Source organism: Caretta caretta, chromosome 23, assembly GCF_965140235.1.
Source record: "Caretta caretta isolate rCarCar2 chromosome 23, rCarCar1.hap1, whole genome shotgun sequence".
In the NCBI taxonomy this organism is placed as follows: domain Eukaryota; kingdom Metazoa; phylum Chordata; order Testudines; family Cheloniidae; genus Caretta; species Caretta caretta.
The window spans coordinates 14,067,927-14,095,088 of NC_134228.1; the positions used below are offsets into that span (position 1 = coordinate 14,067,927).

General features: G+C 62.9%; 2 protein-coding genes and 2 non-coding genes across 6 annotated transcripts; 2 read left to right on the forward strand and 2 right to left on the reverse strand.

Moving 5' to 3' along the window:
- Positions 1–7,039: 7,039 nt before the first annotated feature.
- TRNAE-UUC (transfer RNA glutamic acid (anticodon UUC)) lies at positions 7,040–7,111 on the reverse strand. Its single transcript has one exon. It is a non-coding gene; the product is annotated as a tRNA-Glu (tRNA).
- Positions 7,112–7,400: 289 nt separating this feature from the next.
- On the reverse strand, positions 7,401–7,472 carry TRNAE-UUC (transfer RNA glutamic acid (anticodon UUC)). Its single transcript has one exon. It is a non-coding gene; the product is annotated as a tRNA-Glu (tRNA).
- Positions 7,473–9,504: 2,032 nt separating this feature from the next.
- On the forward strand, positions 9,505–17,314 carry LOC125628418 (adiponectin receptor protein 1-like). The gene is made up of 8 exons (XM_048833450.2): positions 9,505–9,610; positions 9,921–10,118; positions 10,220–10,372; positions 13,362–13,533; positions 14,461–14,647; positions 15,117–15,304; positions 15,675–15,868; positions 16,178–17,314. Exons 2-8 carry the CDS (start codon positions 10,086–10,088, stop codon positions 16,304–16,306), a joined length of 1,056 nt encoding a protein of 351 aa, XP_048689407.1. The 5' UTR covers positions 9,505–9,610; positions 9,921–10,085; the 3' UTR covers positions 16,307–17,314.
- LOC125628414 (rho guanine nucleotide exchange factor 3) lies at positions 16,324–27,144 on the forward strand. 3 transcript variants are annotated; one of them, XM_048833442.2, is made up of 13 exons: positions 18,271–18,849; positions 19,141–19,302; positions 19,969–20,026; positions 20,542–20,613; positions 21,790–21,894; positions 22,119–22,271; positions 22,704–22,766; positions 23,309–23,405; positions 23,604–23,680; positions 24,131–24,388; positions 25,497–25,667; positions 26,202–26,370; positions 26,604–27,144. In XM_048833442.2, exons 2-13 carry the CDS (start codon positions 19,268–19,270, stop codon positions 26,795–26,797), a joined length of 1,452 nt encoding a protein of 483 aa, XP_048689399.2. In that variant the 5' UTR covers positions 18,271–18,849; positions 19,141–19,267; the 3' UTR covers positions 26,798–27,144. The 3 variants fall into 3 exon arrangements, with proteins under 3 accessions (XP_048689398.2, XP_074978633.1, XP_048689399.2); XM_048833441.2 differs by lacking the exons at positions 18,271–18,849; positions 19,141–19,302 and adding an exon at positions 16,324–17,106; XM_075122532.1 differs by lacking the exons at positions 18,271–18,849; positions 19,141–19,302; positions 26,604–27,144 and adding an exon at positions 16,324–17,106 and having other exon boundaries at positions 25,497–25,663; positions 26,202–26,368.
- Positions 27,145–27,162: the final 18 nt, after the last annotated feature.

Here is a 27,162-nt window from a genome sequence, read left to right on the forward strand (position 1 = left end):
TTTATGTCAATTTTCAGGTGCCCATTTAACACCGAGAAGCGGGGTGAGAAGAGGGGGAGGCGAACCCCTTGGGGGTTAATAATGGTGTAGCCCGCGACCGTTGGACCCTACCATTAAACGCAATGGCGGGGTTCCATAAAAACGGGGAAAAGGGGGGTTAGAGAGGTGGACTATCCCTCCATTGTCCCTAAACACCCCTCCACCCCACCCATCCCCCATTATCCCCAAACACCCCTTCCCCCATTACCATCATACAGGACACCCCTCCCCCACCCATACCCACATCACCCCAAACACCCATCACCCCTCCCCCACCCTATCATACAGCACGCCCCTCCCCCACCCATACCCCCATTATCCCCAAACACCCCTCCCCATACCCCCATCGTACAGGACTCCCCACCCATCATCCCCAACACCCCCCCATCCCTGTCGCACCAGCCCCCCATTATCCCTGCACACCCCTCCATCCATCCACCCGTCTCTCGATTCATCCATCATACACCCATCACCAAACATCTGTCCACGTCTCCATCCCCATCCATCCATCCACCCCGCTACCCAATCCATCCATCCATCCCCACACACCTCTCCAGCCATCCCTCCATCCTACACCTCTCCATCCCCAGACACCCTCCTTCCATCCCTCTATCATACACTCCTTCCATCCTTCCACCCCCACACTGACTCACTCGTCTATCCCCAGACATCCTCCATCCATCCAATCCCCCATCCCCAAACACACCCCTTCCTCCTTCCATCCGTCTCCACACACATCCATCTGTCTGTACAGCGCCTGGCGCGACGGGGCCCCAATCTTGGTAGGGGTCTAGGCAGCGCCCAGCACGATGGGACCCTGATTTTGGTCGGGGTCTGGGCAGCACCTGGCGCGACAGGGCCCCGATCTCGGTCAGGGTCTGGGAAGCGTCTGGCACAACGGGGTCCCAATCTCGGTTGAGATCTGGGCAGTGCCCAGCATGATGAGGCCCTGATCTCGGTCGGGGTCTGGGAAGCGCCTGGCACGATGTGGGTCCCTGATCTCAGTCAGGGTCTGGGCAGCGCCTTGCACAACGGGGCCCTGGTCTCAGACGTGGCCTATAGGTGCTATTTCAATGCAATGACTCACCCTATAGAGTCCGTAACAGAGCAGGGAATGAACCCAGGAGTCCTGGGCTGTCTCCCAGAACCTGCTCTCCTGGCCCTTCTCATCAGTCTCTAGAGATCTTTCCCTTCCTAGCTGAGTCCCAGAGCCAGCGATGCCGCGGCCCCCGGACCATATGGCCGTGCACTGCAGGCTGGCCAGAGCGGGCATCTGTTCATTGCTGTCCCGTTGCTGTAGCTGGCATCAGGTTGGCGCCCCTGGTGCCACCTTTATACACATCCCGTATCACAATAGATAAGCAGGGCGGGGAAACACCCAGAGCTTTGGGGAGGGCTGTGCTGGAGCCCTTCCACTGCAGCAAGTGATCCCCTCGCTGCAGAGCTTGGAGATGGGATACCGGGCTAGATGAGCTCATGGCTCTGATCCAGGGAGGTGGGGGAGGAGGGGATACCAGGCTGTGAGAGGGCACCAGTTTTCAAAAATGGCAAGTAAGTTTCCAAAAGTGGCTCGTAATTTTTTTCAAAAGTGTCTAGTGACGTCAAGCACCTTCTATGGTCCTGATTTTAGGGGCTTTCTGAAAACCAGGCCCTCTTTAAGGCATTACACAGTGGGCAACTACAATGATCCAGGCCCTCCAAAATTGCTAGATGCTTTTGTAAATCTTGAAGCCAAACAAACCCAGTCTCCTACCCTCGAGAATGCATAGCCACCACAGCCTAAAGTTTCAAAAGTGGTTAGTACATGTACAAAATTGACTAGCAAATATTTCAAAAGTAGCTAGTATTTTTCTCCAAAAGTTGCTAGCAAATGTCCTAGAAATTATTCGCAAAAAGAAAAGGAGTACTTGTGGCACCTTAGAGAATACAGACTAACACGGCTGTTCCTCTGAAACCTAGAAATTATTAGTGCATTTTCAAAAGCGGCTAGCATATTTTTCAATAGAATATTATATTTTCAATAATGATTAGTGGCTATTTTAACATGTCTAGCACATTTTCAAGAGTGGATAGTATTTTTTTTAAAGGAATAGTAAATTTTGAAATGTGGTGCTAGTCAGGTTTTGAAAATGGCTGGTCAGGTTTTCAAAGGTGGCTAGTACATTTTCAAAAATGACTTAGTAGATATTTTAAATGACAAGAGAGTTTTCAAAAGTGGCTAGTAATCTTTTTTTTAAATGACTTGTCAATTCTCAAAAGTGACTAATGCACTTTCAAAAGTGCCTAACATATTTTTCAAGAGTTGAGTACATTTTCAATTTTAAATGGCTAATACATTTTCAAAAGTGGCTAGTTAACTTTTTCAATGACCAGTACATTTTCAAACAGTGGCGCTTGTCAGGTTTTGAAAATGGCTGGTCAGTTTTCCAAAGGTGACTAGTGCATTTGCGGAAGTGGCTAGTCAATTTTTTTCAAGTGGCTAGTTCATTTTTTAAGAGACTAGTCCATTTTCCCAAAGTGGCTACTACATATGTCAAAGTGTCTTATGACTTCCAGTGCCCTGATTTCCATCTCTCTCTGACAACCATTCCCCTTTATAGACATTTCATGTTGTTCACCCCAAATCCTGAGTCACTCGTGCATGTGTCAGGCCAGGATTTTTGGCTGCTTGATGTGACAGTGGCTACAGGGCTAATACCATCAGTCACCATCCATTACTCCCGATCCTTTCTTGATTCCTCTCACCCATCCCTTCCACGAATAGGCCACACTTTCAAAGACAACTGGAGCAAACCTGTTTTTAAAAAGCAAATCACCATTGGCCTGGGGAACTCCCTGCTACAGGAAAAAAACTGAGCAGGGTTCCAAGAAGGTATTCAGCTGGACAGAGAGAGAGAGACGTCTGGGTTAGCGCGGGTCTGTCTGCCTGGGAATGTGTGCGTTCTGTGCATCTATAAGCTACATCTCCCAGGGGCAGCCCATCCACAAAATTGTGTTCATTTCCATTCCCCATTGCCCGCTGTCGATTTCCCTGTGTCCAGCCACACCGCCCTTTTCCTCCCAATTCCAAGCGTCTGCCTCTGATTTCCAGATTCCCTTACATTCAACAACCACTGCGCGCTCAGCCAGCGAGGGCCCGTGATGCCGGATGTTCTACGGCTTTAGTCTGGGTCCCAAAGACCTCTGATCGGGGTGATTGCCGATCCCGTGCAGCCGGGTGAATTGTGCACGGCTGCGTGGCCAGTGGCACCAGGCCTGACCTCAAGTCCGATCTTCAGAGCCCAGCAATTGCACTGATGCATAGGGCTTTTGCCCTAACATTCCCACTCCTTCCTTCCTTCCCCCCCATCTCTTTTCAGCTCTTCTCCTGACGAAAAGGCACCGGAAAGGCTCCACCCACACCTCCAGGGGAGGGATTAGCCCCAGTTTGCAGACAGGAAAACTGAGGCATGGGGCAGCAAAGTCTGGCAATCTGGGCCACCCCTGTCCATCCCCAACCTTCACGGAGGGAACGGGATTGGCCTCTGTTGTCCTCAACGCGTCCATCCCCCGCGCTGCTCAGCATTCAGATAATTGACTCCAATCCAATCTCAGGGCTGCATGGGTCGGGAAGGTTCCTCCCTCCCGATGCCCGCTTGCCCAGATGACTTCTGAGTTGTGTAGTCGCCTTCCTCTGAAGCACCAGAGATTCTCCACAGTTAGAGATGGGACAGTGCTCTCTGAGCCACTCCAGAGAACCCTTTGTCTAGATGCGTGGCTGGTGGGTCTGACTCACAGGGTCGCCAGGTTTGGGGGCAGGAAGGAATTTCCCCCCAGGGCAGACACCTACCCTGCAGCACAGGGCTCAGATCTCCTGCTGGTTTCATCTGGCCAGGGCAGATCTAAACTAATCAATTTCTGCCATAAATTGCAGGGACATCAGTCACAGTTGGTACCACCGTCTCTCCCATTCTCTGCTGTCTCCTGAGGCCTCAAATGCTTTGGTCTAAGTCACTGGGCTCCAGACTGGATGAGATTTGCCAGCTGGGACTAGCCAGGGCTGATCTAATGGTCCTGTCCAGCCTTGGATTAGCAATTTCCGAAAGCCAGAAGTACATTTTCCGAAGGGGCTAGCAAATTTTGAGGAGGGGCTAGCAAATCCTGACCCAATCAATGCACTTCTTTTGGGACACTCCCCACCCCGAATCGGGGAGCTACAGACTTGGCAAAGGGAACAATTGGAGAAAAATCTCTCGGGTCACATTGCGGAAAAAAGCCCCCGAGCCCTGTTTTTAAACGTGGCTCCAATTCCCAACAGTTGATTACTCTGCAAAGGAGCGTTCCCCGCAAAGGACAGCTTCATACCGGTATAACTGTGTCCATCGCAGGGCTTGTCAGAGTGAAATGTTTTCTAAGCACAACCTAACAAGGTCCCCATCCTGGCTCAGGAGGAAGAGCTGAGAATCCTGCAAACTTTCGGGAGCCGAAGATCTCAAAGCCAGTCCAGGGTGGGTGCATCGAAATGTTTCCTTTCAATTCCGAGCTTTTTTTCTTTTTTTTTTTAAATGTTTTTGCTGGTCAATTAACTGACGTTTCAGAAAGAAAAGTTGCTTTGAAGCAAAAAAAAAAAAAGAAAAGCCAATGTGTAAAGAGGGGAACCTCAAGTTAGAGCAGGGGTGATATTCCCTCTGGCTTTGGCCCTGGTGCGGCGGCTGCTGGGGTCCTCCATCCTGTTCTGGTGCCCACAATTCAGGAAGGACGTTGATCAGTCAGGGAGGGGTCAGAGAAGAGCTACAAGGATGATTAACGGGTTAGAAACCCCGCCTGAGAGTGAGAGACGCCAGCAGCTCAGTCTAGTTGGCTGAACAAAGAGAAGGAGAAGGGGTGACTTGAACCCAGTACCTGCGTGGGGGACAGAAATTTGGTACTAAAAAGCTCTCCAATCTTACAAAGCTCTTACGAGATTCACAGATCCTCAGGCCAGAAGGGACCATAATGAGCATCCTGTCTGCCCCCCTGTATCCCACAGGCTGGAGAACTGCCCCCCAATTAGTCCTAGGGCCGAGTGTTTAGAAAAACAGCCCAGCAGCCAGTGACAGAGAATCAATCACGACTCTTGGTCGATTGTCCCAATGGTTCACGGCTCTCCCCGTTAAACGCTGGTGCCTTATTCCCAGGCTGACTTTGCCTAGCTTTGACCTCCCGCTGCTGAACTGACGGGCCCCTTATTAAATATTTGTTCCCCGCCTCGGAATCAAGTCAGCCTGTGGTAGCTGGAGTTGGGGTGTACACTATAACGAGCGGGAGCAGGCTGCGTGTTTGAGTGGAGGCCGGGGGTCGGTAGCTCCCGTTTGCCCCATGTTGTCAGGGGAGGAGTCTTCCCAACAGGTGCTGTTAACTCGAGCACAGGCCTGTCTGTCCTGCAGCGCTCAGTAATGATGCTGCGCTGGCTGCATTTGAGGAGAGAACCCAGGAGTCCTGGCTCCCAGCCCCCCCCCCTCCCTTTCCAACCCACTAGACCCCACTCCCCAAGCCAGGGAGAGAACCCAGATGTCCTGATCCCCAGCCCCATTCCAACCCTTGATCTGGTGTCCGGACGGGAAGGAAGACCCGAGTTCGGGGCAGGGGGACCCGGGCGGAGCGGTGTCCGTCCGGCCCACTAGATCCTGCTCTCCTCCCAGAGCTGGGAGAGAACCCAGGAGTTCTGATTCCCAGCCCCCCTCATTCCAACCCACTCCCCTCCCAAAGCTGGGGGAGAACTCATGAGTCACGACTCCCAGCCCCCTGCTCTAACCCCATGCCCCTTCCAGAGGAGGTGGTATCTTGGAACCAGGAGCACTATCCCCGTGTGGCACTGAGATGCAGCCACCTCTGGGGTGGAGCAGCAGGGGAACAGCCGCACTGCGGCAGCACACGAGGCTGGCAAGCTGTGGAAAGTTGGCCGTGGAGGGACGGGGTTATTCCAGGCATGCTTGGCTCAGGGCCTGTCGGGAATCTGGACAGGACTTGCTGTCTCTGTGTCAGCCTTCAGGAGGTTAAGTAGGTCAGCCCCGTCGGAGGCTGGCAGGGACAGCATCACGCTCTGCATCTAATTGCACCTGACGAAGCATCTTGGCTTCCAAACCAGCCCATCCGTCACTCCCCAGGAGCTCAAGGTCAGACGTGAGCACACAGGTTGTCCCTGCGCTTGTGGATAAAAAGGAGGGCTCGCCTGGTGCTGAGATGCAGCCAGCTCTGGGGCACGGCAGCTAGGGAACAGCTGAGCATAACATCGCGTGGGGACAGGTCGCCTGGTAGTGAGATGCAGCCAGCTCTGGGGCGGGGAAACGCCCCCCACGCTGAGCTGTTCAGTAATTTGCAAGAGGCCGTGAAGACAAGACTGTTGTCCTGGATCCCTTTCCGAGGCTGCTGTGGGGTCTAAAATGAGTCCGACATGCCAGTGGCCTCCTGTGGTTTTATATCCGCTGCTCCGGCTGGGTCATTAAGGTTCCTTTACTGACCCTCCTGCTAAATATCTGGCCAACAGGGATAAATAGAAACACTTTGCAGTAGGAACAATCTAGAAGGAAGATACAAAAAGTGTCTTGGCATCAGCTGGCTCAGAACAAGGAGCCTTTCCCCTCTAGGGGGTGCCAGCTCCCACCTGCCCCAAGGTGGGGCGCTGCCTAGCTCAGGGATGGCAGGGGGAGGGCAGGGGTATGCAACAGTTTCATCACTGAGGCTGCAGCAGCCCCTAGCCCTAGGGTCGGGATTTGCAGCTGATTTGGCTTCCTGAATCAATGCATGTGTTTGTTTGTTTGTTTGTTTTCAAATGAGCACTTGACAACTTGGTGGGAGGGGAGTGGGGTCTAGCGGTTAGAGCGGGTGGGAGCCAGGACTCCTGGGTCCTCTCCCTGGACTCGAGGAGGGGAGTGGGGTCTCGTGGGTTAGAGCAGGGGCGCCAGGACTCCTGGGTTCTGGAAGGGGAAGGGCGGGAGTCTGAGGTTCTCTTTTCTCCCCTCTGAGCAAAAGAACTTCCTCTTTCCCACACCGGGAGTCGAACCCGGGCCGCCTGGGTGAAAACCAGGAATCCTAACCGCTAGACCATGTGGGACTGAGCTGCTGCTCCCTCTGTTGGAGCTGGCCTGAGGAGCGGCCGTGGGGCACTGTAGCGCCACCTAGCGGGGGAGCTCGGGAGAGACCCCACCCCACCATGGGGCAGCCCCACAACTCTCGGCTCCTCTCCGCCCATCCCTCGCCCCGCAAGGCCTCCGTGCCCCACCCCGCCGGCCCGAGGATCATTCCCCCCACCCCCCGTGAATCCAGAGCGGAAGCGGAGCCGGCTTCTGAGCTCCTGCCTGCAAGGGGGGGAGGGAAAAAAAACTAAAAAAAAACCCCAGCTGTTCCCATACCGGGAGTCGAACCCGGGCCGCCTGGGTGAAAACCAGGAATCCTGACCGCTAGACCATATGGGAGGTGCTGGAGAAAGCCCTGCACACAGGCACAAGTGATGCGTTCACACACCCCCTGTCAGCATCATGCCGGATTTCCAGCCTGTGCCTCCTGCCAGGGCTCAATCCTCCCTGTGAGGCTGGAGCAGCCCCATTGCAAGCAGGCCCCATGGAAAAGGGTGACACGCGTAGGGGGCACAACCCGGCCCTCGTGCTAAGGGACGTCACCCCCGTGCGAAGGGCCCTGGCCCCCATGTGAAAGGCCCCAGCTCTGTGCAAAGGGCCCTGGCCCCCGTGCAAAGGGATGTGACCCCCGAGCAAAGGGCCCTGGCCCCTGTGCAAAGGGACGTGATCCCCATGTGAAGGGCCCTGTCCCCAGTGCGAAAGGACGTGACCCCCGTGTGAAGGGACGTGACCCCCGTGTGAAGGGACGTGACCTCCGAGCAAAGGACCCTGGCCCCCGTGCGAAGGGACGTGACCCCCGAGCAAAGGGCTCTGTCCCCCGTGCGAAGGGACATGACCCCCGAGCGAAGGGACGTGACCCCCGTGTGAAGGGACGTGACCCCCAAGCAAAGGACCCTGGCCCCCGTGTGAAGGGACGTGACCCCCGAGCAAAGGGCTCTGTCCCCCCGTGCAAAGGGACGTGTCCCCCATGCGAAGGGACGTGACCCCCGAGCAAAGGGCCCTGGCCCCTGTGCAAAGGTTCGTGATCCCCATGTGAAGGGCCCTGTCCCCCGTGCGAAGGGACATGACCCCCGAGCGAAGGGACGTGACCCCCGTGTGAAGGGACGTGACCCCCAAGCAAAGGACCCTGGCCCCCGTGTGAAGGGACGTGACCCCCGAGCAAAGGGCCCTGGCCCCTGTGCAAAGGTTCGTGATCCCCATGTGAAGGGCCCTGTCCCCCGTGCGAAGGGACATGACCCCCGAGCGAAGGGACGTGTGAAGGGACGTGACCCCCAAGCAAAGGACCCTGGCCCCCGTGTGAAGGGACGTGACCCCCGAGCAAAGGGCTCTGTCCCCCGTGCAAAGGGACGTGTCCCCCATGCGAAGGGACGTGACCCCCGAGCAAAGGGCTCTGTCCCCCGTGCAAAGGGACGTGATCCCCATGTGAAGGGCCCTGTCCCCCGTGTGAAGAGACGTGACCCCCGAGCAAAGGGATTGATCCATCTTTACTCTCCCTTCACCCCCCCACCCCCCCGTTTCTGTGCTCCGGGCCCTTTCAGCGTTGCCATGGCAATGGCAAAAAGAAAAGGAGGTGGGCGGGGACGCGGCCAAGGGAAGTTATCCCTGACAGACGGGCACCAGGGCCAATCAGAGGAGGACGTCGGGCAGAGGGGCGGGGATTGGGTTCTGGCTGCTGCTGCTTCCAGGGCTGCTGGGTGAGGGGGGGGCAGAGAGATGGGGGCGCAAATATAGGGCAGAGAGCTGGGGGCCTGGGGGCAGGGGGATGGGAGGTTGGGGCCTGGTGGGGGCTGGGGTTCTGAGACAGGAGCTGGGGGGCTGGTGGGAGGCTGGGGGCCTGGTGGGGGGCTGGAGGCAGGGGGATGGGAGGTTGGGGCCTGGTGGGGGCTGGGGTCCTGAGACAGGGGATGGGGGGCTGGTGGGAGGCTGGGGGCCTGGTGGGGGGCTGGAGGCAGGGGGATGGGAGGTTGGGGCCTGGTGGGGGCTGGGGTCCTGAGACAGGGGATGGGGGCCTGGTGGGAGGATGGGGATTGGAAACAGGGGATTGGAGACTGAGGCCCTGTTGGGGGGCTGGAAGCAAGGGGGTGGGGAAGCTGGGGGCCTGAGATGGGGCCCTGGTGGAGGGGTGGGGGCCTAAGAGCTTTTGGGGCTGTGCCAAGGGGAGGCAGGGGGTCTGAGATGGGGGGATGGGGTAGGTGGGAGGATGAGGGAGGGGGGCTGAGTAGGTGGGATGATGGGAGCTGGAGGCAGGGGGATGGGGAAAGTGGGGGGCTAGAGGCAGGGGCAGACTGGGGGCCTGAGATGGGGGGGCTGGGGGTGAGGAGGGGGTCTGACCGGGGCGCGGAGGTGGTTCTGGAAGGGAAGGGAAGGCTGGGGCTGATGGGGGTTGGATGTAGACTGTGGGAGTTGGGGACCCAGGGCCATAGGGTGTGGTGTGGGGCAGTGGAGCACAGGGATGTGGGGAGTGACCTGGGAAGCAGGTGCGCTGAGAGACTGGGGCGGGGGGGGGCTCTGAGGGTAGTGTGGGGCTGGGATATGTGGGGGCTACCGGGAGGATAGTGGGTGGGAGGTTGCGGGGCTGCGATCGGGGCTTGAAAGGTGGGTGGGGGGCTGGTGGGACTGGGATGCAGTGTGGGAGGATTGGGGGCTGGTGGGGGGCTGGGACATGGGAGGCTCTGGGTGGGGCACTGGGGGCAGGAGGCCGTGGGGGGTGAGGGCACTGGGGGCGGGCTCAATGGGGGACTCTGGGTAGACCCAGGGGCTCATACTCTGCTTCCCCCTCCCGCCCAGACCGACGGGACCATGAGGCGGGCAGGCAGGAGAATCTGAACTGGGCTGTGGGCCTGGGGGGGAGGCAGCAGCAAAGGCTGGGACCCTCCCCTGGCTCCCCCTTTCTCCTCTGGCATCCGCACAGGAGGTGGCCCCATATGTGGTGGGCCAGAGGCGCTGGCAGAGATGGGACCCCTGCTGGGAGAGGACACTAGCCAGGTGAGCATGGGGCTAGTTGGCGACCCCTAGATCCACCCAGCCCCCCATCCTCGGGCTGGATGGGAGCCGCTGCCTCGGTTGATCTCAGCCCTTCTCTCCAGCAGGGGGCGGAGGTAGGGGCCGAGCCGGCGGGCTGGGGGGCCGCTGTGCAGTGGGGAGCTGAGGAGCCAGACGATGCGGACCCCATGCGAGTCCTCACACTGCCGCTCCAGGCCCAGCAAGCCATGGGGAGGATGGAGGAGTTTGTCTTTAAGGTAAGTGGCACGGAGCAGTGGTTGGGGGGAGGGGCTGGGAGCCAGGACTCCAGGGTTCTCTCCCCAGCTCTGGGAGGGGAGTGAGGTCTAGTGGTTAGAGCGGGGGGGCTGGGAGCCAGGACTCCTACACAGCTATGCCCAGTCAGTTGTACCATGTTTGTGCTCTCTCTGTTCCAGTGCCAGGGGTGTGGGTCACGAGTTTGGGGGTGGTTTGGGGAAAGCCCAGCACGGGGCCCCTAGATGTAGCGATGTGGGGCCTGCTCCCCTGCTCCCCGTCCATGTGGGGACGACACTGTGCAGCAGAGGATGGGGAGGGGAGGGGAGGAGTTGTTCTGGGAGGGCCCCTCCTACTGCCTGAGCTCTTCGTCTGTGAGCATGTCCGTCTGTCTGTCCATCTCCCCCTTTGTCATTTGGCATTCCCATCCATCTGTCCACTATTGGGTGTTCCTGTCCATCCGTCCATCCATTCATCACTGAGCGTTCCCATCCATCTGTCCATCCATCTGTCCATTGATCACTGGGCGTTCCCATCCATCTGTCCGTCCACCCATTCATCCATCACTGGACACTCCCGTCCATCTGTCCATCCGTCAGTCTATCCATCACTGGGCATTCCCATCCATCTGTCCATCCATCCGTCCATCCATCACTGGGCGTTCCCATCCATACGTCTGTCCATTAATCACTGGGCGTTCCTGTCCATCTGTCCATCCATTCATCACTGGGCATTCCTGTCCATGTGTCCATCCATCCGTCCATTCATCACTGGGCGTTCCCGTCCATCTGTTCATCCATTCATCACTGGGAGTTTCCCATCCATCCATCCATCCGTCCATCCACCACTGGGCATTCCCATCCATCTGTCCATCCGTCCGTCCATCTATCACTGGGCATTCCCATCCATCTGTCCATCCATCCGTCCATCCACCACTGGGCGTTCCCATCCATACGTCTGTCCATCCATCTCTAGGCGTTCCCGTCCATCCGTTCATCCGTCCATCCATCCATCACTGGGCGTTCCCATCCGTCTGTCCATCTGTCCATCCATCCATCACTGGGCTTTCCCGTCCGTCTGTCCATCCGTCCGTCCATCCATCACTGGGCTTTCCCGTCCATCTGTCCATCCATCCATCACTGGGCATTCCCATCCAGCCATCCATCCATCCCTCACTGGGCATTCCCATCCGTCTGTCCATCCGTCCGTCCATCTATCACTGGGCATTCCCATCCATCCGTTCATCCATCCATCCATCCACCCACCACTGGGCATTCCCATCCATACGTCTGTCCATCCATCTCTAGGCGTTCCCGTCCATCTGTCCATCCGTCCGTCCATTCATCACTGGGCATTCCTGTCCATCCATCCATCCATCCATCACTGGGCGTTCCCGTCTGTCTATCCATCCGTCCATCCATCCATCACTGGGCGTTCCCGTCTGTCTGTCCATCCGTCCGTCCGTCCATCCATCACTGGCGTTCCCATCCATCTGTCCATCCATCCATCACTGTGCGTTCCCATCCATCCATCCATCCGTCCATCCCTCACTGGGCATTCCCGTCCATCCCTCCGTCCGTCTCTCCATCCCTGAGCATGCCTGCAAATCCATCCATCTATGCGGATGCCGTCCCTCCTCTTACCCCCGCACCTTTCAGCATCTCCAGTCTCTCTCCAGCTCTGCAGCCCCTCCATCCCCACCTGTCCCGTTCCCCTGGGCCAGTAGGGGCCACCTGGGGGCTCGGGGTGTCCTGGCCAGGCCCTGTGCCTGCCCATGGGCCAGCTGCCCGCAGGGGCTCAGGACGTGGCACAGTGGCCTGGCAGGGGGCATTGTGACCTCAGCAGCCCAGCCATGCTGCCTGGCTTCCCTGAGCCTGCCTGTGACAGCATCCCAGCTACCCCTGGTGGCAGGACCCTCCTCGGGTCTCTGCCCGGCCATGCCAGGGCCCACCCCAGAGCCAGGGGAGGGGATTGATCGGCAGGGCCGGAGGGGGGCAAAGGGGTTGGGGTTTGGTGGCAGCACGATCCCCAGCCCCACCGGGCTCGGCGCTTGGGCCCAGCCGGCCCCACCGGACCATGGGGAGCAGGGACAGGAAAGCAACCAGAGACGCCGGCACCAGCACTGAGGAGGACGAGGTCTGGAGAAAGGCAAGCAGCTGCCCGGGGCTGGGAGCCAGGACTCCTGGGTTCTCTCCCCAACTCTGGGAGGGGCGGGGGGCGGGTCTAGTGCAGGGGAGGGCAAACGTTTTGGCCTGAGGGCCACATCTGGGTATGGAAATTGTATGGCAGGCCATGAATGCTCATGAAATTGAGGGTTAGGGGGCAGGTGGGCTCCGGCTGGGGGTGTGGGCTCTGGGGTGAGGGTGGGGATGAGGGGTTCGGAGGGCCGGAGGGGGATCAGGGCTGGGGCAGGGGGTTGGGGCACGGGAGGGGCCAGGGGGGCAGGTTTACCTCAATCAGGTCCCGGAAACAGTGGTATGTCCCCAACTCTGGCTCCTACATGGAGGCATGGCCAGGCAGCTCTGCGCATTGCCCTGTCCGCAGGCACCGCCCCTGCAGCTCCCATTGGCTGTGATTCCAGGCCAATGGGAGCTGTGGGGTGGCACTTCTGGTGGGGACAGCATGCGGAGCCCCCTGGCTGCACCTACGCACAGGAGCTGGAGGCGGGGATGTGCTGTTGCTACCAGGAGCCATGCGGAATGGGGCAAGACCCCAACTCTGCTTCCCAGCTGGAGCGGGGCAAGCCCCAGACCCCCACTTCCCGGTGGGAGCTCGAGGGCCAAATTAAAACGTTGGGAGGGTCAGATGCAGCCCCCGGGCCATAGTTTGCCCACCATTGGTCTAGTGGTTAGAGCGAGGCGGGGGCAGGGCTCGGTGCCAGGACTCCTGGGTTCTGTCCCCAGCTCTGGGAGGGGCAGGAAGGGTCTAGTGGTTAAAGTGGGGGTGGGGGCTGGGAGCCAGGACTCCTGGGTTCTATCCCGGCTCTCTCTGCAGGTGTGGGAGGGGCGCTGGAGGGTCTTCCCGCACGATGTGCTGCCCGACTGGCTGAAGGACAACGACTTCCTTCTCCACGGGCACCGCCCGCCCATGCCTTCCTTCCGCGCCTGCTTCCGCAGCATCTTCCGCCTGCACACGGAGACCGGCAACATCTGGACACACCTCATTGGTCAGTGGGACCCAGGCGTCCGGAGGCGGCGGGGAGGGCGGTGAGGGCTCAGCAGGGATGCTCCAGTTGTGTTTTCGATGGGCACATCTGTGGCGAAGTGGGACTGTTCTTAATGTTTCCTCTGAATAGTGTGGGGGTGCCTCAGTTTCCCCTAGGCAGTTCTTAAGTATCTCGGTGGTGGGGTAAGGGTGTATGATCGTTGCAGAGCCCTAGAGGGCAGGTGTGTGCAGAGGTCTGGACACAGAGAATGGCCGACACCTTGTTTCCTGGCCACGGATGGCCTGGGCCCTTCCCCCCTGCAAGGTGAGAGCTAAAGGGTTGGAGAACAAAGGAATCAGGTGACCTCCTGGCCCGGGAAAGGGACAAAGCCCAGAGGAGGGGGGGCTGGAGGGAGTTTCAGTTTTGGGGCTGGCTGGAGACATGGAGTGAAGGGCAGACGTGGTTGTCCGGATCACTGCCCCCCAAAATGGACCCAGCTGAGGGGTCCTGTTCTCTGCACCTACAAGCTCTGTGTTAGACCATGTTCCTGTCGTCTAATAAACCTTTGTGTTACTGGCTGGCTGAGAGTCCCGTCTGACTGCGGAGTCGGGGGGCAGGACCCTCTGGCTTCCCCAGGACCCCGCCTGGGCGGACTCGCTGGGGGAAGCGCACGGAGGGGCAGAGGAGGCTGAATGCTCCGAGGTCAGACCCAGGAAGGTGGAAGCCGTGTGAGCTGTGTGCCCTGCAGACAGGCTGCTCCCAGAGAGGAGACTTCCCCAAAGTCCTGACTGGCTTCATGGGGAGCAGTTCCAGAGCATCGCCCGGGGACTCCGTGACAACATCTCAGCGCCAGGCGAGCTGTCCCCATGTGGCGTTATGTGCGGCTGTTCCCCAGCTGCCCTGCCCCAGAGGTGGTTGCATTTGGACTCTCCTCTCCTCCCATTACAGGCGCCCTCTTCTTCCTCGTCTTGGGCATTGGCTACATGTTCAGCCCCAACATGAATTACAGGGCCCCCGTCCAGGAGCGGGTCGTCTTCGGGACGTTTTTCCTGGGGGCCACCCTCTGCCTCTGCTTCTCCTGCCTCTTCCACACGGTGTACTGCCACTCGGAGAGAGTGTCCCGCACCTTCTCCAAGTGAGCACCCAGCCCCGGGGGCGAGGCACTGCCAGGCCGGACACCCGGGTTCTTCTAGCCACCAATCAGGAAAGGAAGTGGAATCTGGGGTGGCCCAGTCAGGGCTGGGAGCCAGGAATTTTTAGATCTCTCCCCAGCTCTGGGAGGGGAGTGAGGCCTAGTGGTTAGAGAGGGGAGGTGGGGGGCAGCCAGGTCTCCTGGGTTCTTTCCCTGGCTCTGGGAGGGGAGTGGGGCCTAGTGGTTAGAGCGGGGGGGTGGCAGCTAGGTCTCCTGGGTTCTTTCCCTGGCTCTGGGAGGGGAGTGGGGCCTAGTGGTTAGAACGGGGAGCAGCCAGGAGTCCTTGGTTCTCTCTCTGGTTCTGGGAGGGGAGCGGGGTCTGGTGGGTTAGAGCAGGGCCGGGCCTGGGAGCCAGGACTCCTGGGTTCTCTCCCCAGCTCTGGGAGGGGAGTCATGTCTGCTGTCCCCGCAGGCTGGATTACTCGGGCATCACGCTGCTGATCGTGGGCAGCTTCGTGCCCTGGCTGTATTACTCCTTCTACTGCTCGCCCCAGCCCCAGCTCATCTACCTCATCATCGTCTGCGCGCTGGGGGTCACAGCCATCACGGTGTCCCAGTGGGACCATTTCGCCACACCCCAGTACCGCGCCGTGCGGGCAGGTGAGCGCCTGGATTGGAGGGGCTGGCCCTGGGGCAGGGGGCAGGGCACAGGGTGCTGGCAGTGGGATAAGGGGCTGGGCACAGGAGGTGGCCGGGGGCTGGCAGTGGGGGCAGGGGGTGGCTGGACACAGAGGGGGGCTGGGAGGGCAGGGGGCTGGGCATGGGCTGGCAGTGGGCACAGAGCACAGGGGGTGGTTGGCAGTGGGCGCAGGGCACCGGGGGCCGCTGGCAGTGGGCGCAGGGCACTGGGGGCCGCTGGCAGTGGGCAGAGGGGGCTGCCGGGTAGGCAGGCAGTGGGGGCTGTGGGTCGGGCACAGGGGGCACTTGGAGGCGGGCACGCGCCCTGACCCCTCTCTCTGCCTGGCGGCAGGCGTGTTTCTGGGTCTGGGGCTCAGCGGGCTGGTGCCCACCCTGCACTTCATGCTGGCCGAGGGGCCGGTGCGGGCGGTGACGGCCGGGCAGATGGGCTGGCTCTTCCTCATGGCGCTGCTCTACATCCTGGGCGCAGTGGTGTACGCCGCCCGCGTGCCCGAGCGCTTCTTCCCCGGCAAGTGCGACATCTGGGTGAGTCCCCCCCGCACAGCCTGCTGGGAGCCCGGACGCCTGGGTTCTCTCCCGGGGCTGGGAGGGGAGGGGGGTCTAGTGGTCAGAGCAGAGTGGGGCTGGGAGCCTGGATGCCTGGGTTCTCTCCGCAGCCTTGCTCCAGGCTCTGTGTGTCCCTAACCCGTGCCCTGGGTGGGGCAGGGCTGATCCTTACCCCCATCCTGGGGGAGGTGGGTGCCCAGGGAGGGGGGCGGGGCCTGGTTTGCTCCTGCCAGGGGAGGTGGGCAGAGCCATGCTCACCCCTCCCCCTTTCTCCCCCCCTCCCCGCAGTTCCACTCCCACCAGATCTTCCACGTGCTGGTGGTGGCGGGCGCCGGCGTCCACCTCCACGGGGTCTCCCAGCTCCAGGCCTTCCGCTCTTCACTGGGGGGCACCTGCACCAAGAGCACTGTGCTGTGACCCCCCCCGACCCACTGGATCCTTTCCCGGGGGGCCTGGCCCCAGGCGACCAGATCCCACCCCGGGGGGCCTGGCCCCGGGTGCCGAGCGACCAGATCCCACCCCGGGGGGCCTGGCCCCGGGTGCCGAGCGACCAGATCCCACCCCGGGGGGCCTGGCCCCGGGTGCCGAGCGACCAGATCCCACCCCGGGGGGCCTGGCCCCGGGTGCCGAGCGACCAGATCCCACCCCGGGGGGCCTGGCCCCGGGTGCCGAGCGACCAGATCCACCCAGAGGATGTGGCCTCAGATGCCAGTGGAGGAGAGCTGCCACGGGAGGCGTGGCCTCTGGCACCGACCAACCAATCCCAGCCTCAACCAGTCAATCACGCCAGGGGAGGTTGCCGCCTTTAACAACAACTGACCAATCGCAGCACTGGATTCAGGGCCTCACTTGCCAACCAAGCCTGTCCTCCAGCAGCCGATCACATGACAGAAGGCGGGCCCTCAGATGACAACTGACCAATTGGCCCACTAGGAGTGTGGCCTTGGACCCTGACCAACCAATCAGACCATGGAGTAGTGATAGCTGATCCTGACTGACCAATTGCCCCAAATGGGGCGTGACCTAAGACTCTGACCAACGAATCACACCACATGGGGTGTGGCCTCAGACACCAACCAACCACTCATGCCATGGACTTGTGATGTTACACAGTAACCAACCAATCGCACCATGGAGATGTTACTGCGATCACTAACTGACCAATCGCAACATGGGAGGCGTGGCCCTATGACACAGACTGATCCATCCCACTTTGGGTGGGCCAATCAAGCCAAGGGGGCGTGGCTTCTTTTAAAGGGGACATTACCTAATATTTTTGTTGTGCCTGCCCCATATTTTTCCCCTGTTGCACTGTGGGGGGGGTGGTATTTAGCAACTCACTGCACCTATTTTTAGCTTAATCTCCCACCCCAATTTCTCAGTCTCTGGCCCTTTAAGAAACTTGGGCGTGTCCCCTCTTGGAAAGGCGTGTAGTTCTTGTTTGTGGAGGACTGGGGCGGGGGGGCGGGGGGGTAGAGAAGAAGCTGCCCCTTTAAGAGTTGCTCAGGGGGTGGGGTTGATCCCGAAATATTCTCTCCCCTGCTTGCCCCAAGCCAGCCTGAGTGACTGGGGACAGGCCTGGGAGCCAGGACTCCTGGGTTCTCTCCCCAGCTGGGGGAGGGGAGTGGGGTCTGGTGGGTTAGAGCAGGGGGGCTGGGATCTTGGACTCCTGGGTTCTCTCCCCAGCTGGGGAGGGGAGTGGGGGCTAGTGGTTAGAGCAGGGAGGGGGGTCTGGGAGTCAGGACTCCTGGGTTCTCTCCCCGGCTGGGGGAGGGGAGTGGGGTCTGGTGGGTTAGAGCCAGGGGCTGGGATCTGGGACTCCTGGGTTCTCTCCACGGCTGGGGGAGGGGATTGGGGCTAGTGGTTAGAGCGGGGAGGGAACTCTGGGAGTCAGGACTCCTGGGTTCTCTCCCCGGCTGGGGGAGGGGAGTGGGGTCTGGTGGGTTAGAGTCAGGGGCTGGGATCTGGGACTCCTGGGTTCTCTCCACGGCTGGGGGAGGGGAGTGGGGGCTAGTGGTTAGAGCGGGGAGGGGGGTCTGGGAGTCAGGACTCCTGGGTTCTCTCCCCGGCTGGGGGAGGGGAGTGGGGGCTAGTGGTTAGAGCGGGGAGGGGGGTCTGGGAGTCAGGACTCCTGGGTTCTCTCCACGGCTGGGGGAGGGGAGTGGGGGCTAGTGGTGGGCTTGGTGCCAGGCAGGGGGCTGCAGGGGCATCCATTCCATCCATGCTGTGGAGCCCCAGCTCCCACCAGCACCTAGGGGAGCACCAGAGAGGGGGCATGGAACAAAGACGGGGTGGAGAACTGGAGGGCGGGGTAGGGGGCTTTGGGGAGCTGTGGATCAGGATATGGGGGACTTGGGGCAATGCGGGGGGATTTGCAGAGTGGGGCAGGTGGGGCATAGGGCAGTGCGGGAAGGAGGTGGCTGTCTGGGGCAAAGGGACGCCACCCAGTGGGGTTGCTGTGGAGATGGGGGAACACATCTGCCAGGCCCCCCAGCACGGTACCAAGTCAAAGCACAGCTGTGCCCCCCACCCTTCCCCAGCCATGTCTCAGAGCCACCCCAGAGCCCTGTTGCTTTTCATAGCCTGGTTATTTTTTTTTTCCTGGCTATTGTAATAAATTCCTAGAAGCTGGAAACATTATAAGGAAAATAAGTTCTCTCCTGGCCCCCGGCCTGGCTGGAGTCTGCACGGCAGACCTTGGGCGGCTTTATGGGCAGCAGTTCCCAGCTACCCCGCCCCAGAGGTGGCTGCATCTCAACGCTGGGAGACCCACCTGTCCTTTTGCTGTGTTATGTGCAGCTGGTCGCCAGCTGCCCCACCCCAGAGGTGGCTGCATCTCAGCGCCAGGCCAACCGTCTCTGTGCAGGGAGTGGGCGCTGCTGCAGAGAACCTGCATCTGTAGTCTGTTTCGTGTCTGTGGCTGACCTGCCTGGAGGGGAGTGAGAGGTGGAAGGAAGTGGGTGAGCATCACGGAGGCGGTTGTCTCCTGCCCAAGCTGCAGAACGAAGCCGGGGCGCCATGCAGCAGGGCGAGGGGGCTGGGCAGGGGGTGCTCTCCCTTGGCAGGCAGGGCCAGGCGGTGGGGGGTGCTGGGGGGCAGGGAGCCAGGTGGGGGGCTGGGCAGGGAGTGCTCTCCCCTGGCAGGCAGGGCCGGGCACTGGGGGGCGCCATTGGGCGGGGCAATGTGGGGCCAGCACCCTTGGTGCAATCGCTACAAACACAGGAACTGCCCCCCCCCGCCGCCTCCCCTAGCGCAGGAAACCACAGGGACGGAAGCGCCTCTTGGCTTCGGGGACTTGGTGTCGAGCCACCCGCGCCCTGGGGGGCCGAGGGGAGCAGGCGGCAGGTGCAGGGGGGCCCAGGGATGCGCTGAGCGACCATGGATGAGGAGGGGCTGGTGGAGCAGGAATCATGGTAAGAGGGTCACCGGGGGATGGGGGGGAGGGAAATGTACCAAATCCTGCACCTTCCTCACCCCACAAAGACGGGGCGGATGCTGCACAGAGCAGGGGATTCCAGATTGTCACCTCCCAGGGGCAACTGAGGCACAGAAAAGGGGCACTGACTTCTCCTGTAACTCAGGAGACCCCACTCCCCTCCCCAAGCTGGGGAGAGAACCCAGGCATCCTGGTTCCCAGCCCCTCCTGCTCTGACCAGTAGACCCCACTCCCCTCCCAGAGCTGGGGAGAGAACCCAGGAGTCCTGGCTCCCAGCCCCCGCTGCTCTAACCCAGTAGACCCCACTCCCCTCCCAGAGCTGGGGAGAGAACCCGGGAGTCCTGGCTCTCAGCCCCCCCCCCCCCCCCCCCGCTCCAACACAGCCCAGAATAACTCACCCCATTTTGCGCCTCCCCAGGCTCGCGACATCCGGGGTAGCCAGGGGAATTACAGTTCCCCATAACGTAGCACCAAACTTCAGATAAGTTTGTTGGGGGATGTCATTCTTGATGTGTCCCCACAGCACTGCTGGAAGGAAGCTCGCAGCACCCCAGGGGAGCAGGGACTGTGGGTGCCCATTGCACTGCTGGAAGGAAGCTCACAGCACCCCATTCTTGTAACCCCCTTCCCGGTGTGTTTGCAGGTCCCCGGTGCATCGGGAGCGATCCCAGACCTCAGGGTCCCTGTCCGAGGGCTCGGGGGTGAGTGGGGGAGGGCAAGGCTGGAGTGGAGGTTGGAGCTTTGGGGTGTGGGTGGAGTGGCCATGGGGACAGAGACAGGGGTTCTGGGAGATGGGGTAGGGTAACTGTGGGGATGGGGGTCTGGGAGATGGGAGGGCAGAGGGGATGGTGACAGAGGGTCTGGGAAATGGGGCGGGGTGGCTGTGGGGATGGGAACAGGGGGTCTGGGAGATCTGGGGGTGGGGTGGGGCATCTAGGGGTGGGAAATCTGGGGTGGGGTGGCCGTGGGGATGGGCACAGGGGGTCTGGGAGATCTGGGGGTGGGGTGGGGTGGGGTGTCTAGGGGTGGGAAATCTGGGGTGGGGTGGCCGTGGGAATGGGCACAGGAGGTCTGGGAGATGGGGTGGGGCGGGGTGGCTGTGGGGACGGAGACAGGGGGTCTGGGAGATGGGATGGGGTGGCCATGGGGATGGGGGTCTGGGAGATGGGGCAGGGTCCCCCCGAATCTGGCTCTGACCCCCCTCTCTCTCTGGCAGAAGAAACGGAAGCAGCAGGGGGTGCCTGGCATGGGGCAGCAGGGGCCTGAGCCCCAGACCTCTGATGACAAGGTGAGACCCTCCCTCTGCCAGGACAGACCCTCCCCGACTAGCTCCCCGTCATTTTATCCTTATCTGCCCACTAGTACCTCTTCCCCCCACGCTGTCCCCCTTCATTCCCACTGATTCTCCCCCCCCCCACACACACACCCCCACACACCCCCACACACGTGGGGATGGTTGAATTCTGGCCTGGCCCCTTTAAATCGTAGCGGTAGGCGGGGCTTCTTTGGCTAGTGGGTGTGGTCAGCTTGCTGGCAGGGGTGCGGAGTTTCTCTGTGGTTGGTTGTGCTATGGCAGGGGGCGTGTCTGGAGGAACGGGGCGTGGTGATTGGCTGCAGGGAGAAGGGCCCTGTACATAGGGGAGAGGTCCTCACCCCGCTCTGCAATTGGCTGAGGCGTGGAGTGGGGGGCATCTCCTTGACAGCAGATTGGCTGAGCAGACAGACGTGGTGTCACAGTGGGACCCTCCCCCATCCCCTCCATGACCCCTTCCCCATGCCCTGCAGTGGGGAGCCCAGGGCTCAGCCGGCAGGGGGCTGCGGGTCAGGAGTGAGGGGCACCCGCAGGGCTGGGCTAGCTGGGGGCTGCGGGTCAGGAGTGAGGGGCACCCGCAGGGCTGGGCTAGCCGGGGGCTGCGGGTCAGGAGTGAGGGGCACCCGCAGGGCTGGGCTAGCCGGGGGCTGCGGGTCAGGAGTGAGGGGCACCCGCAGGGCTGGGCTAGCCGGGGGCTGCGGGTCAGGAGTGAGGGGCACCCGCAGGGCTGGGCTAGCCGGGGGCTGCGGGTCAGGAGTGAGGGGCACCAGCAGACGGGGGGCAGGGGGGATTTCCCAGGGCTGGACTAGCAGGGGCTGTGGGTCGGGAGTGAGGGACACCGGTAGAGCTGGGGGGAGCCCAGGGCTGGGCTAGCCGGGAGTGAGGGGCACCAGCAGGCATGGGGGATACACCAGGGCTGGGCTAGCAGGGGCTGAGGATCAGGAATGAGGGGCACCGGAGGAGCTGGGGGGCAGGGGGGATACACCAAGGCTGCTCTGTTTCTCTCTTTTCCTGCCCGGAAGCCCCTGGATTGTTTGCTGGTGGCAGGAAGCCGGGTCTATAAATAGTTCCCAGGGGCCCATTGTCTGGGTCCAGCCCCCCCAGTACTGAGCCGGGCCTGGTGACGCCCCCCCCCACCGCTTTCCTCCCCAGGAGCCCTGCACCAAGCGGGTGAAACCTGTCGGCAAGACCCTGTCGGCCCCGGGGCCCCCCTCGGCCAAGGTGACACCCCTGAAACGCCTGAGCCAGTCGATCCAGGTACCCAGGGATCCCCCTCATCCCGGCACTATGGGGGCCAGGACACAGAGCAGGGCTGTCGCCAGCCCCTTCCAGCAGAGGGAGGGGGTGAGATGGGGGGGTCCCCTGAGGATGGGGATGCGGGGCTGGGCGGGAGGGGGCACCCTGGGAGATGGGTGAAGGGGGGCGGGGTCCGTATTCCACTCTCAGCCAATCACTGTCCATCCTGCCCCCTCACACCCCAGAGGTCCATCAGCTTCAAGACGGAGCCCCGCCCCCCAGGCTACATCCCGCCTCCCCGGGCTGGGGGCTGCCGGCGCCGCAGCAGCAAACTCTGGAGCGAGACCTTCGATCGGGTCAGTGAGGAGCTCTCGGCCCGTGAGGTGAAACGCCAGGAGGTGAGGGGCGGGGCCAGGCACAGGAGGCGGGGCCAGCAGGCAAGGGGCGGAGCCTGGGGAGTGGGGCATGAAGGAGCTGGTGGAGTAGCGAGGCTGAGGGTGGGGCATGAAACACGGTGGGGGAGGAGCCAGGCTAGGGGCGGGGCATGGAGTAAGGTGGGGGAGGAGCTAAGGGCAGGGCTGGGAGCAGGTGGGGGAGGAGTCAGCCAGGGGCGGGGCATAGAGCAAGGTGGGGGAGGAGCCAGGCTGGGGGCGGGGCTGGGGCTGGGGCTGGGGGAGGAGCCAGGCAGGGGTGGGCCTGGGAGCAGGTGCGGGAGGAGTCAGATGGGGACGGGGCTGGGGGCAGGTGGGGAGGGAGGAGCCAGGCCGGGGAGCAGGGTCGGGGGGTACCACGGGGGTATCTGCGGGCTTAGCCTGACCCTCCCTCCCCAGGTGATCTTCGAGCTGATGCAGGGGGAGCAGCAACTGGTGGCAGATTTGAACCTGGTGAAGAAGGTACCTTCCCCCCCCGCTAGATGAGCGGTGCTGGGGGGTGGGGTCCCAGCAGGGTGAAGTGGGGGGCTCAGCAGGGTGCACTGTGCTGCGGGGAAGCAGGGGGGGGCTCAGCGGGGGTGGTGCTCTGCTGCTGGGCTATGGTGCTGGGAGGTGGGGTCCCAGCGGGGGGCAGAGAGGGGCTCAGCGTTGTGGGAGGCTCAGCAGGGGGTGCTCTGTTGGGGGGGCTCAGTGAGGGGGCCACTGTGCTGTGGGGCAAAGCGGGGGGCTCAGTGGGGGGGTCCTGTGCAGCAGGGGATTGGGGGGCAGAGGGGGGTTGTGGGCAGCGGGATGAGGCAGGGGGTGCTGTGCTGCAGAGGGATTTGGGGGGGCTGTGGGGGGCGCTGTGCTGTGGTGGGAAATTGGGGGGCTGTGGGGGGCACTGTGCTGTGGGGGAATTGGGAGGGCTGTGGGGGGCGCTGGGCAGTGGGAGGAAGCGGGGGGTGCTGTGCTGCGGAGGGATTTGGGGGGCTGTGGGGGGCACGCTCACCCCCTGCCCCTTGCAGAACTACTACGAGCCGATGCTGACGCTGGCCATCCTGCCCGAGGCCGAGCTGCGCGAGATCTTCGGGACCCTGGATTCCCTGGCGCCGCTGCACGAAGGTACAGGCTGCAATTCCGCCGGGCGCCACTGGGGGGCAGCGCGGCACCAGCTGGGTGCGGGGGAGGCTCCCTGCCCCATGGGTGGGGGGTGGGGGGGAGTCCACTTTGCCGCTATTTCCCCCCGTCCTGGCGCCCCCGCAGGAGGCTGCTCGCCCTACGGCCTGATCCCTGCACTGACCCCCCCCTCCCCTTTTGCAGACTTGCTGGGGCGGCTGCTGGGTCTGAGGCAGGAGGACGGGACGGTGCCTGAGCTGGGACCCACCCTGCTGGACTGGGTAAGGGCTGGGGGGGGAGGCTGGGGTCAATGGGGGGGTGACATTTATGGGGCTGGGGATGTTAGGAGGGGGGAGCATGGGGTTGGGGGTGGAGCTATGGGGAGGGGGATGGACATGGGGGGCTGAGGGGAAAGACAAGGGGTTTGAGGGAAGGAGGTGGGGAATACTGGGGAGGGGCAGGAGGAAATGAGGGAGGGTGGGGAACCAGGAATGGGGAGACCCCCCCCAGGAGGGAAGAGGGTGGGGGGAGGGGTTCCCCCGGCTGGGCAGTGGGGCTTTGTCTAGTGTCTGGGGAGGGGGAGGTGTAACTGGACCCCCCAGCCCAGCCTGGGAGCGGGGAATGTGGCCCCACAGGAGGGGGGATGGGGACCCCTGGCCTGGTGTGTGTGGGTATCAGGAACGGCAGCCCCACACCCCAGCGCTCCCCCTCTTGGCGTCTCCCCCCCACAGCTGCCCGGGCTGCAGGCCTACGAATCCTACTGCTGCCACCAGGTGTGGGCCAAGGCGCGGCTGGACCGCCGCAAGCAGGAGCCGGCGGTGGGGGAATTCCTGCGCCTGTGCCAGGAGTCGGCCTTCAGCCGCAAGCTGGAGCTTTGGAGCTTCCTGGACCTGCCCCGCAGCCGCCTGGTCAAGTACCCCCTGCTGCTGCGGGAGGTGCTGCGCCAGACGCCCCCCGAGCACCCCGACCAGGCGCCCCTGCAGCGGGCGGTGAGAGCCAGGGCACGGGGGAGGGACGGGACCGGACCCCCTCCCACTGCGAGGGGTTGGTTAATACCACAAAGAGGGGGAGGTGGGGGCAGAGGGTCCCCACGCACCCTGCAGGGAGGGGGTAGCACCGTGGGGGGGGCAGAGGGAGCCCATGCGCCCCGCAGGGAGGGGGTAGCACCGTCGGGGGGGGGACAGAGCGTGCCCATGCACCCTGCAGGGAGGGGGTAGCACCGTGGGGGGGGGCAGAGGGTGCCCATGTGCCCCACAGGGAGGGGGTAGCACCGTGGGGGGGACAGAGGGTGCCCATGCACCCCACAGGGAGGGGGTAGCAACATGGGGGGGGGAAAGAGGGTGCCCATGCGCCCCGCAGGGAGGGGGTAGCACTGTGGGGGGGGGACAGAGGGTGCCCATGCACCCCACAGGGAGGGGGTAGCACTGTGGGGGGACAGAGGGTGCCCATGCGCCCCACAGGGAGGGGGTAGCACTGTGGGGGGACAGAGGGTGCCCATGCGCCCCACAGCGAGGGGGTAGCACCGTGGGTGGCAGAGGGTGCCCATGTGCCCCACAGGGAGGGGGTAGCAACGTGGGGCGGGGACAGAGGGTGTCCATGCACCCCGCAGGGAGGGGGTAGCACCGTGGGGGGGACAGAGGGTGCCCATGCACCCCACAGGGAGGGGGTAGCAATATGGGGGGGACAGAGGGTGCCCATGCACCTCACAGGGAGGGGGTAGCAACATGGGGGGGGAAAGAGGGTGCCCATGCGCCCCGCAGGGAGGGGGTAGCACTGTGGGGGGAGACAGAGGGTGCCCATGCACCCTGCAGGGAGGGGGTAGCACTGTGGGGGGGCAGAGTGTGCCCATGCACCCCACAGGGAGGGGGTAGCACCGTGGGGGGCAGAGGGTCCCCATGCACCCTACAGGGAGGGGGTAGCACTGTGGGGGGGCAGAGGGTGCCCATGCGCCCCACAGGGAGGGGGTAGCACCGTGGGGGGGACAGAGGGTGCCCATGCGCCCCACAGGGATGGGGTAGCACTGTGGGGAGCAGAGGGTCCCCGAGCACCCTGCAGGACAGGCGAGGACCCCGCTGACCAGTGACCCATGGGGGGCAGGTGGCGCTGGCCCAGGACCTGGTGGGGCTGATCAACAGGAAGACGGGGGAGGCCGAGTGCCGCTTCTACCAGCAACGGCTGAGCTACCCCGAGGGGGCGCCCCGGCACCCCGGCATCGACCGCTCCAGCCTGCTGCTCTGCCACGGGGACCTCCGCAACAGCAAGGGGCAGGTACCGGCCTCCCGCCCCGGCCGCCTCCCCTCAGCCAGGGCTGGGCGCTAGGGGGCATGGTGCCGTGGGGAGCTGGGCAGGGGGACTGGGGGGCAGGGGGCTGGGCACTGGGGTCGCCATAGGGTGGGGCGCTGGGGGGTGCTGGGGGGCTGGGCGCTGGGAGGGTGCCAGGGGGCAGGAGGTTGGGCACTGGGGGGCAGGGGGCTGGGGTTGCCATAGGGTGGGGCACTGAGGGGCAGGAGGCTGGGCACTGGGGGGGCAGAGGCCGGGCACTGGGGGGCAGGCTCTGGGGTTGCCATAGGGTGGGGCACAGCAGGGGGTTGGGGGGCAGGGGGTGGGCACTGGCAGGTGCCCAGGGGCTGGGCATTGGGGGGTGCCAGGGGGCGGGGAAACTATCTCCAAGCTTGGGTTACAGCAAGAGAACCCAGGAGTCCTGGCTCCAAGCCCCTCCCTCCCCGCTCTAACCACTAGAGCCCACTCCCCTGCCGGAGCCGGGGCAGGAACCCAGGTGTCCTGACCCCCCTCTCCCTGCAGAGGCTGCATGTGTTCCTGTTCCAGGAGGCGCTGGTGCTGACCCGGCCCGTCCTGCAGGGGGAGCAGGTCGTCTTCCAGCTCCAGGGGCCCCCCCTGCCCGTCGGCCAGCTGGAGGTGCAGGACCTGCCTGACGGGGGGGCCCGGCTTGGGGGGGCCCTGCGTGAGCGCGGTAGGTGCCCCCCTGCTCTGCTGAGATTCCCCTGACCCATCCCCCACTGGGATCCCTGCCCCCCAGGTTGACGCCTGCTGCTGGAGGCTGGAGATGGTTGGGGTGGGGGGCCAGCTTGGGGGGGGACTGGCTTGGGTGGGGGGCAAGCGAGGGACAGTCTAACTGGGGAGGGGCTGACTGGGATGGGGGGCAGCCCCCCCCTTTGACCCTCCTGCCCTCCCTTCCCCCCCCAGGCAGGAGCTGCCTGCGGGTCAGCGCCGGGGCCCGGGCCCACACGCTGCAGGCGGCCGACGCCTTCGACAAGCAGCAGTGGTTGAGCCGCCTGCGCCAGGCCCTGGCTGCCCGCCCGCCCCCGGAGCTCGACGGCAGCCTGGGGCCCCTGGCCGCCCTGCGCCTGGACTGCGACCCCCCCATGGACCACACCTGAGCCGGGCTCCCCCCGGCTCCAGGTCACCGGCCCGCGGAGCTGAGCCGTCCGGACGCCCGGGTCCCTCCGTCCCGCCGAGCCGGATTCGTCTTTCTCCATCTCTCCCCGGACTCCTGGGTCCGCCCCCCGCTCCCGTATTTATTGCGGCCCAGGGCCTTAACCCCGCGTGGGCTGCTCCCGGGCCGTCTCCCCTCCCGCGGCTGGAAGACGAAGGTGCCCCTTGGCCGCCCTGGAGTGGGAGTGGGGGGGCCAGGGGCTGCCCCTCTGCGGGGGGCCCTTGCGTGTCCCCCTGCCCTGTGCCCCCACTGGCCTTTCTGTGACCAGCTGCCAATAAACCTGTGATGGTCGCGGCCGGGCCCCCATTC

What these genes read in the sequence shown, in the direction of transcription:
- LOC125628414 (XM_048833441.2), top strand. Translation starts at nt 17,021, where the DNA reads ATGGAGATGTTACTGCGATCACTAACTGACCAATCGCAACATGGGAGG. An exon ending in ACTGATCCATCCCACTTTGG is followed by an intron (nt 17,107 to 19,968) that starts GTGGGCCAATCA and finishes GTGTGTTTGCAG; the next exon opens with GTCCCCGGTGCATCGGGAGC. An exon ending in GACCCACCCTGCTGGACTGG is followed by an intron (nt 23,681 to 24,130) that starts GTAAGGGCTGGG and finishes TCCCCCCCACAG; the next exon opens with CTGCCCGGGCTGCAGGCCTA.
- LOC125628418 (XM_048833450.2), top strand. Translation starts at nt 10,086, where the DNA reads ATGGGACCCCTGCTGGGAGAGGACACTAGCCAG. An exon ending in TGGAGGAGTTTGTCTTTAAG is followed by an intron (nt 10,373 to 13,361) that starts GTAAGTGGCACG and finishes CTCTCTCTGCAG; the next exon opens with GTGTGGGAGGGGCGCTGGAG. An exon ending in CCGGCAAGTGCGACATCTGG is followed by an intron (nt 15,869 to 16,177) that starts GTGAGTCCCCCC and finishes CCCTCCCCGCAG; the next exon opens with TTCCACTCCCACCAGATCTT.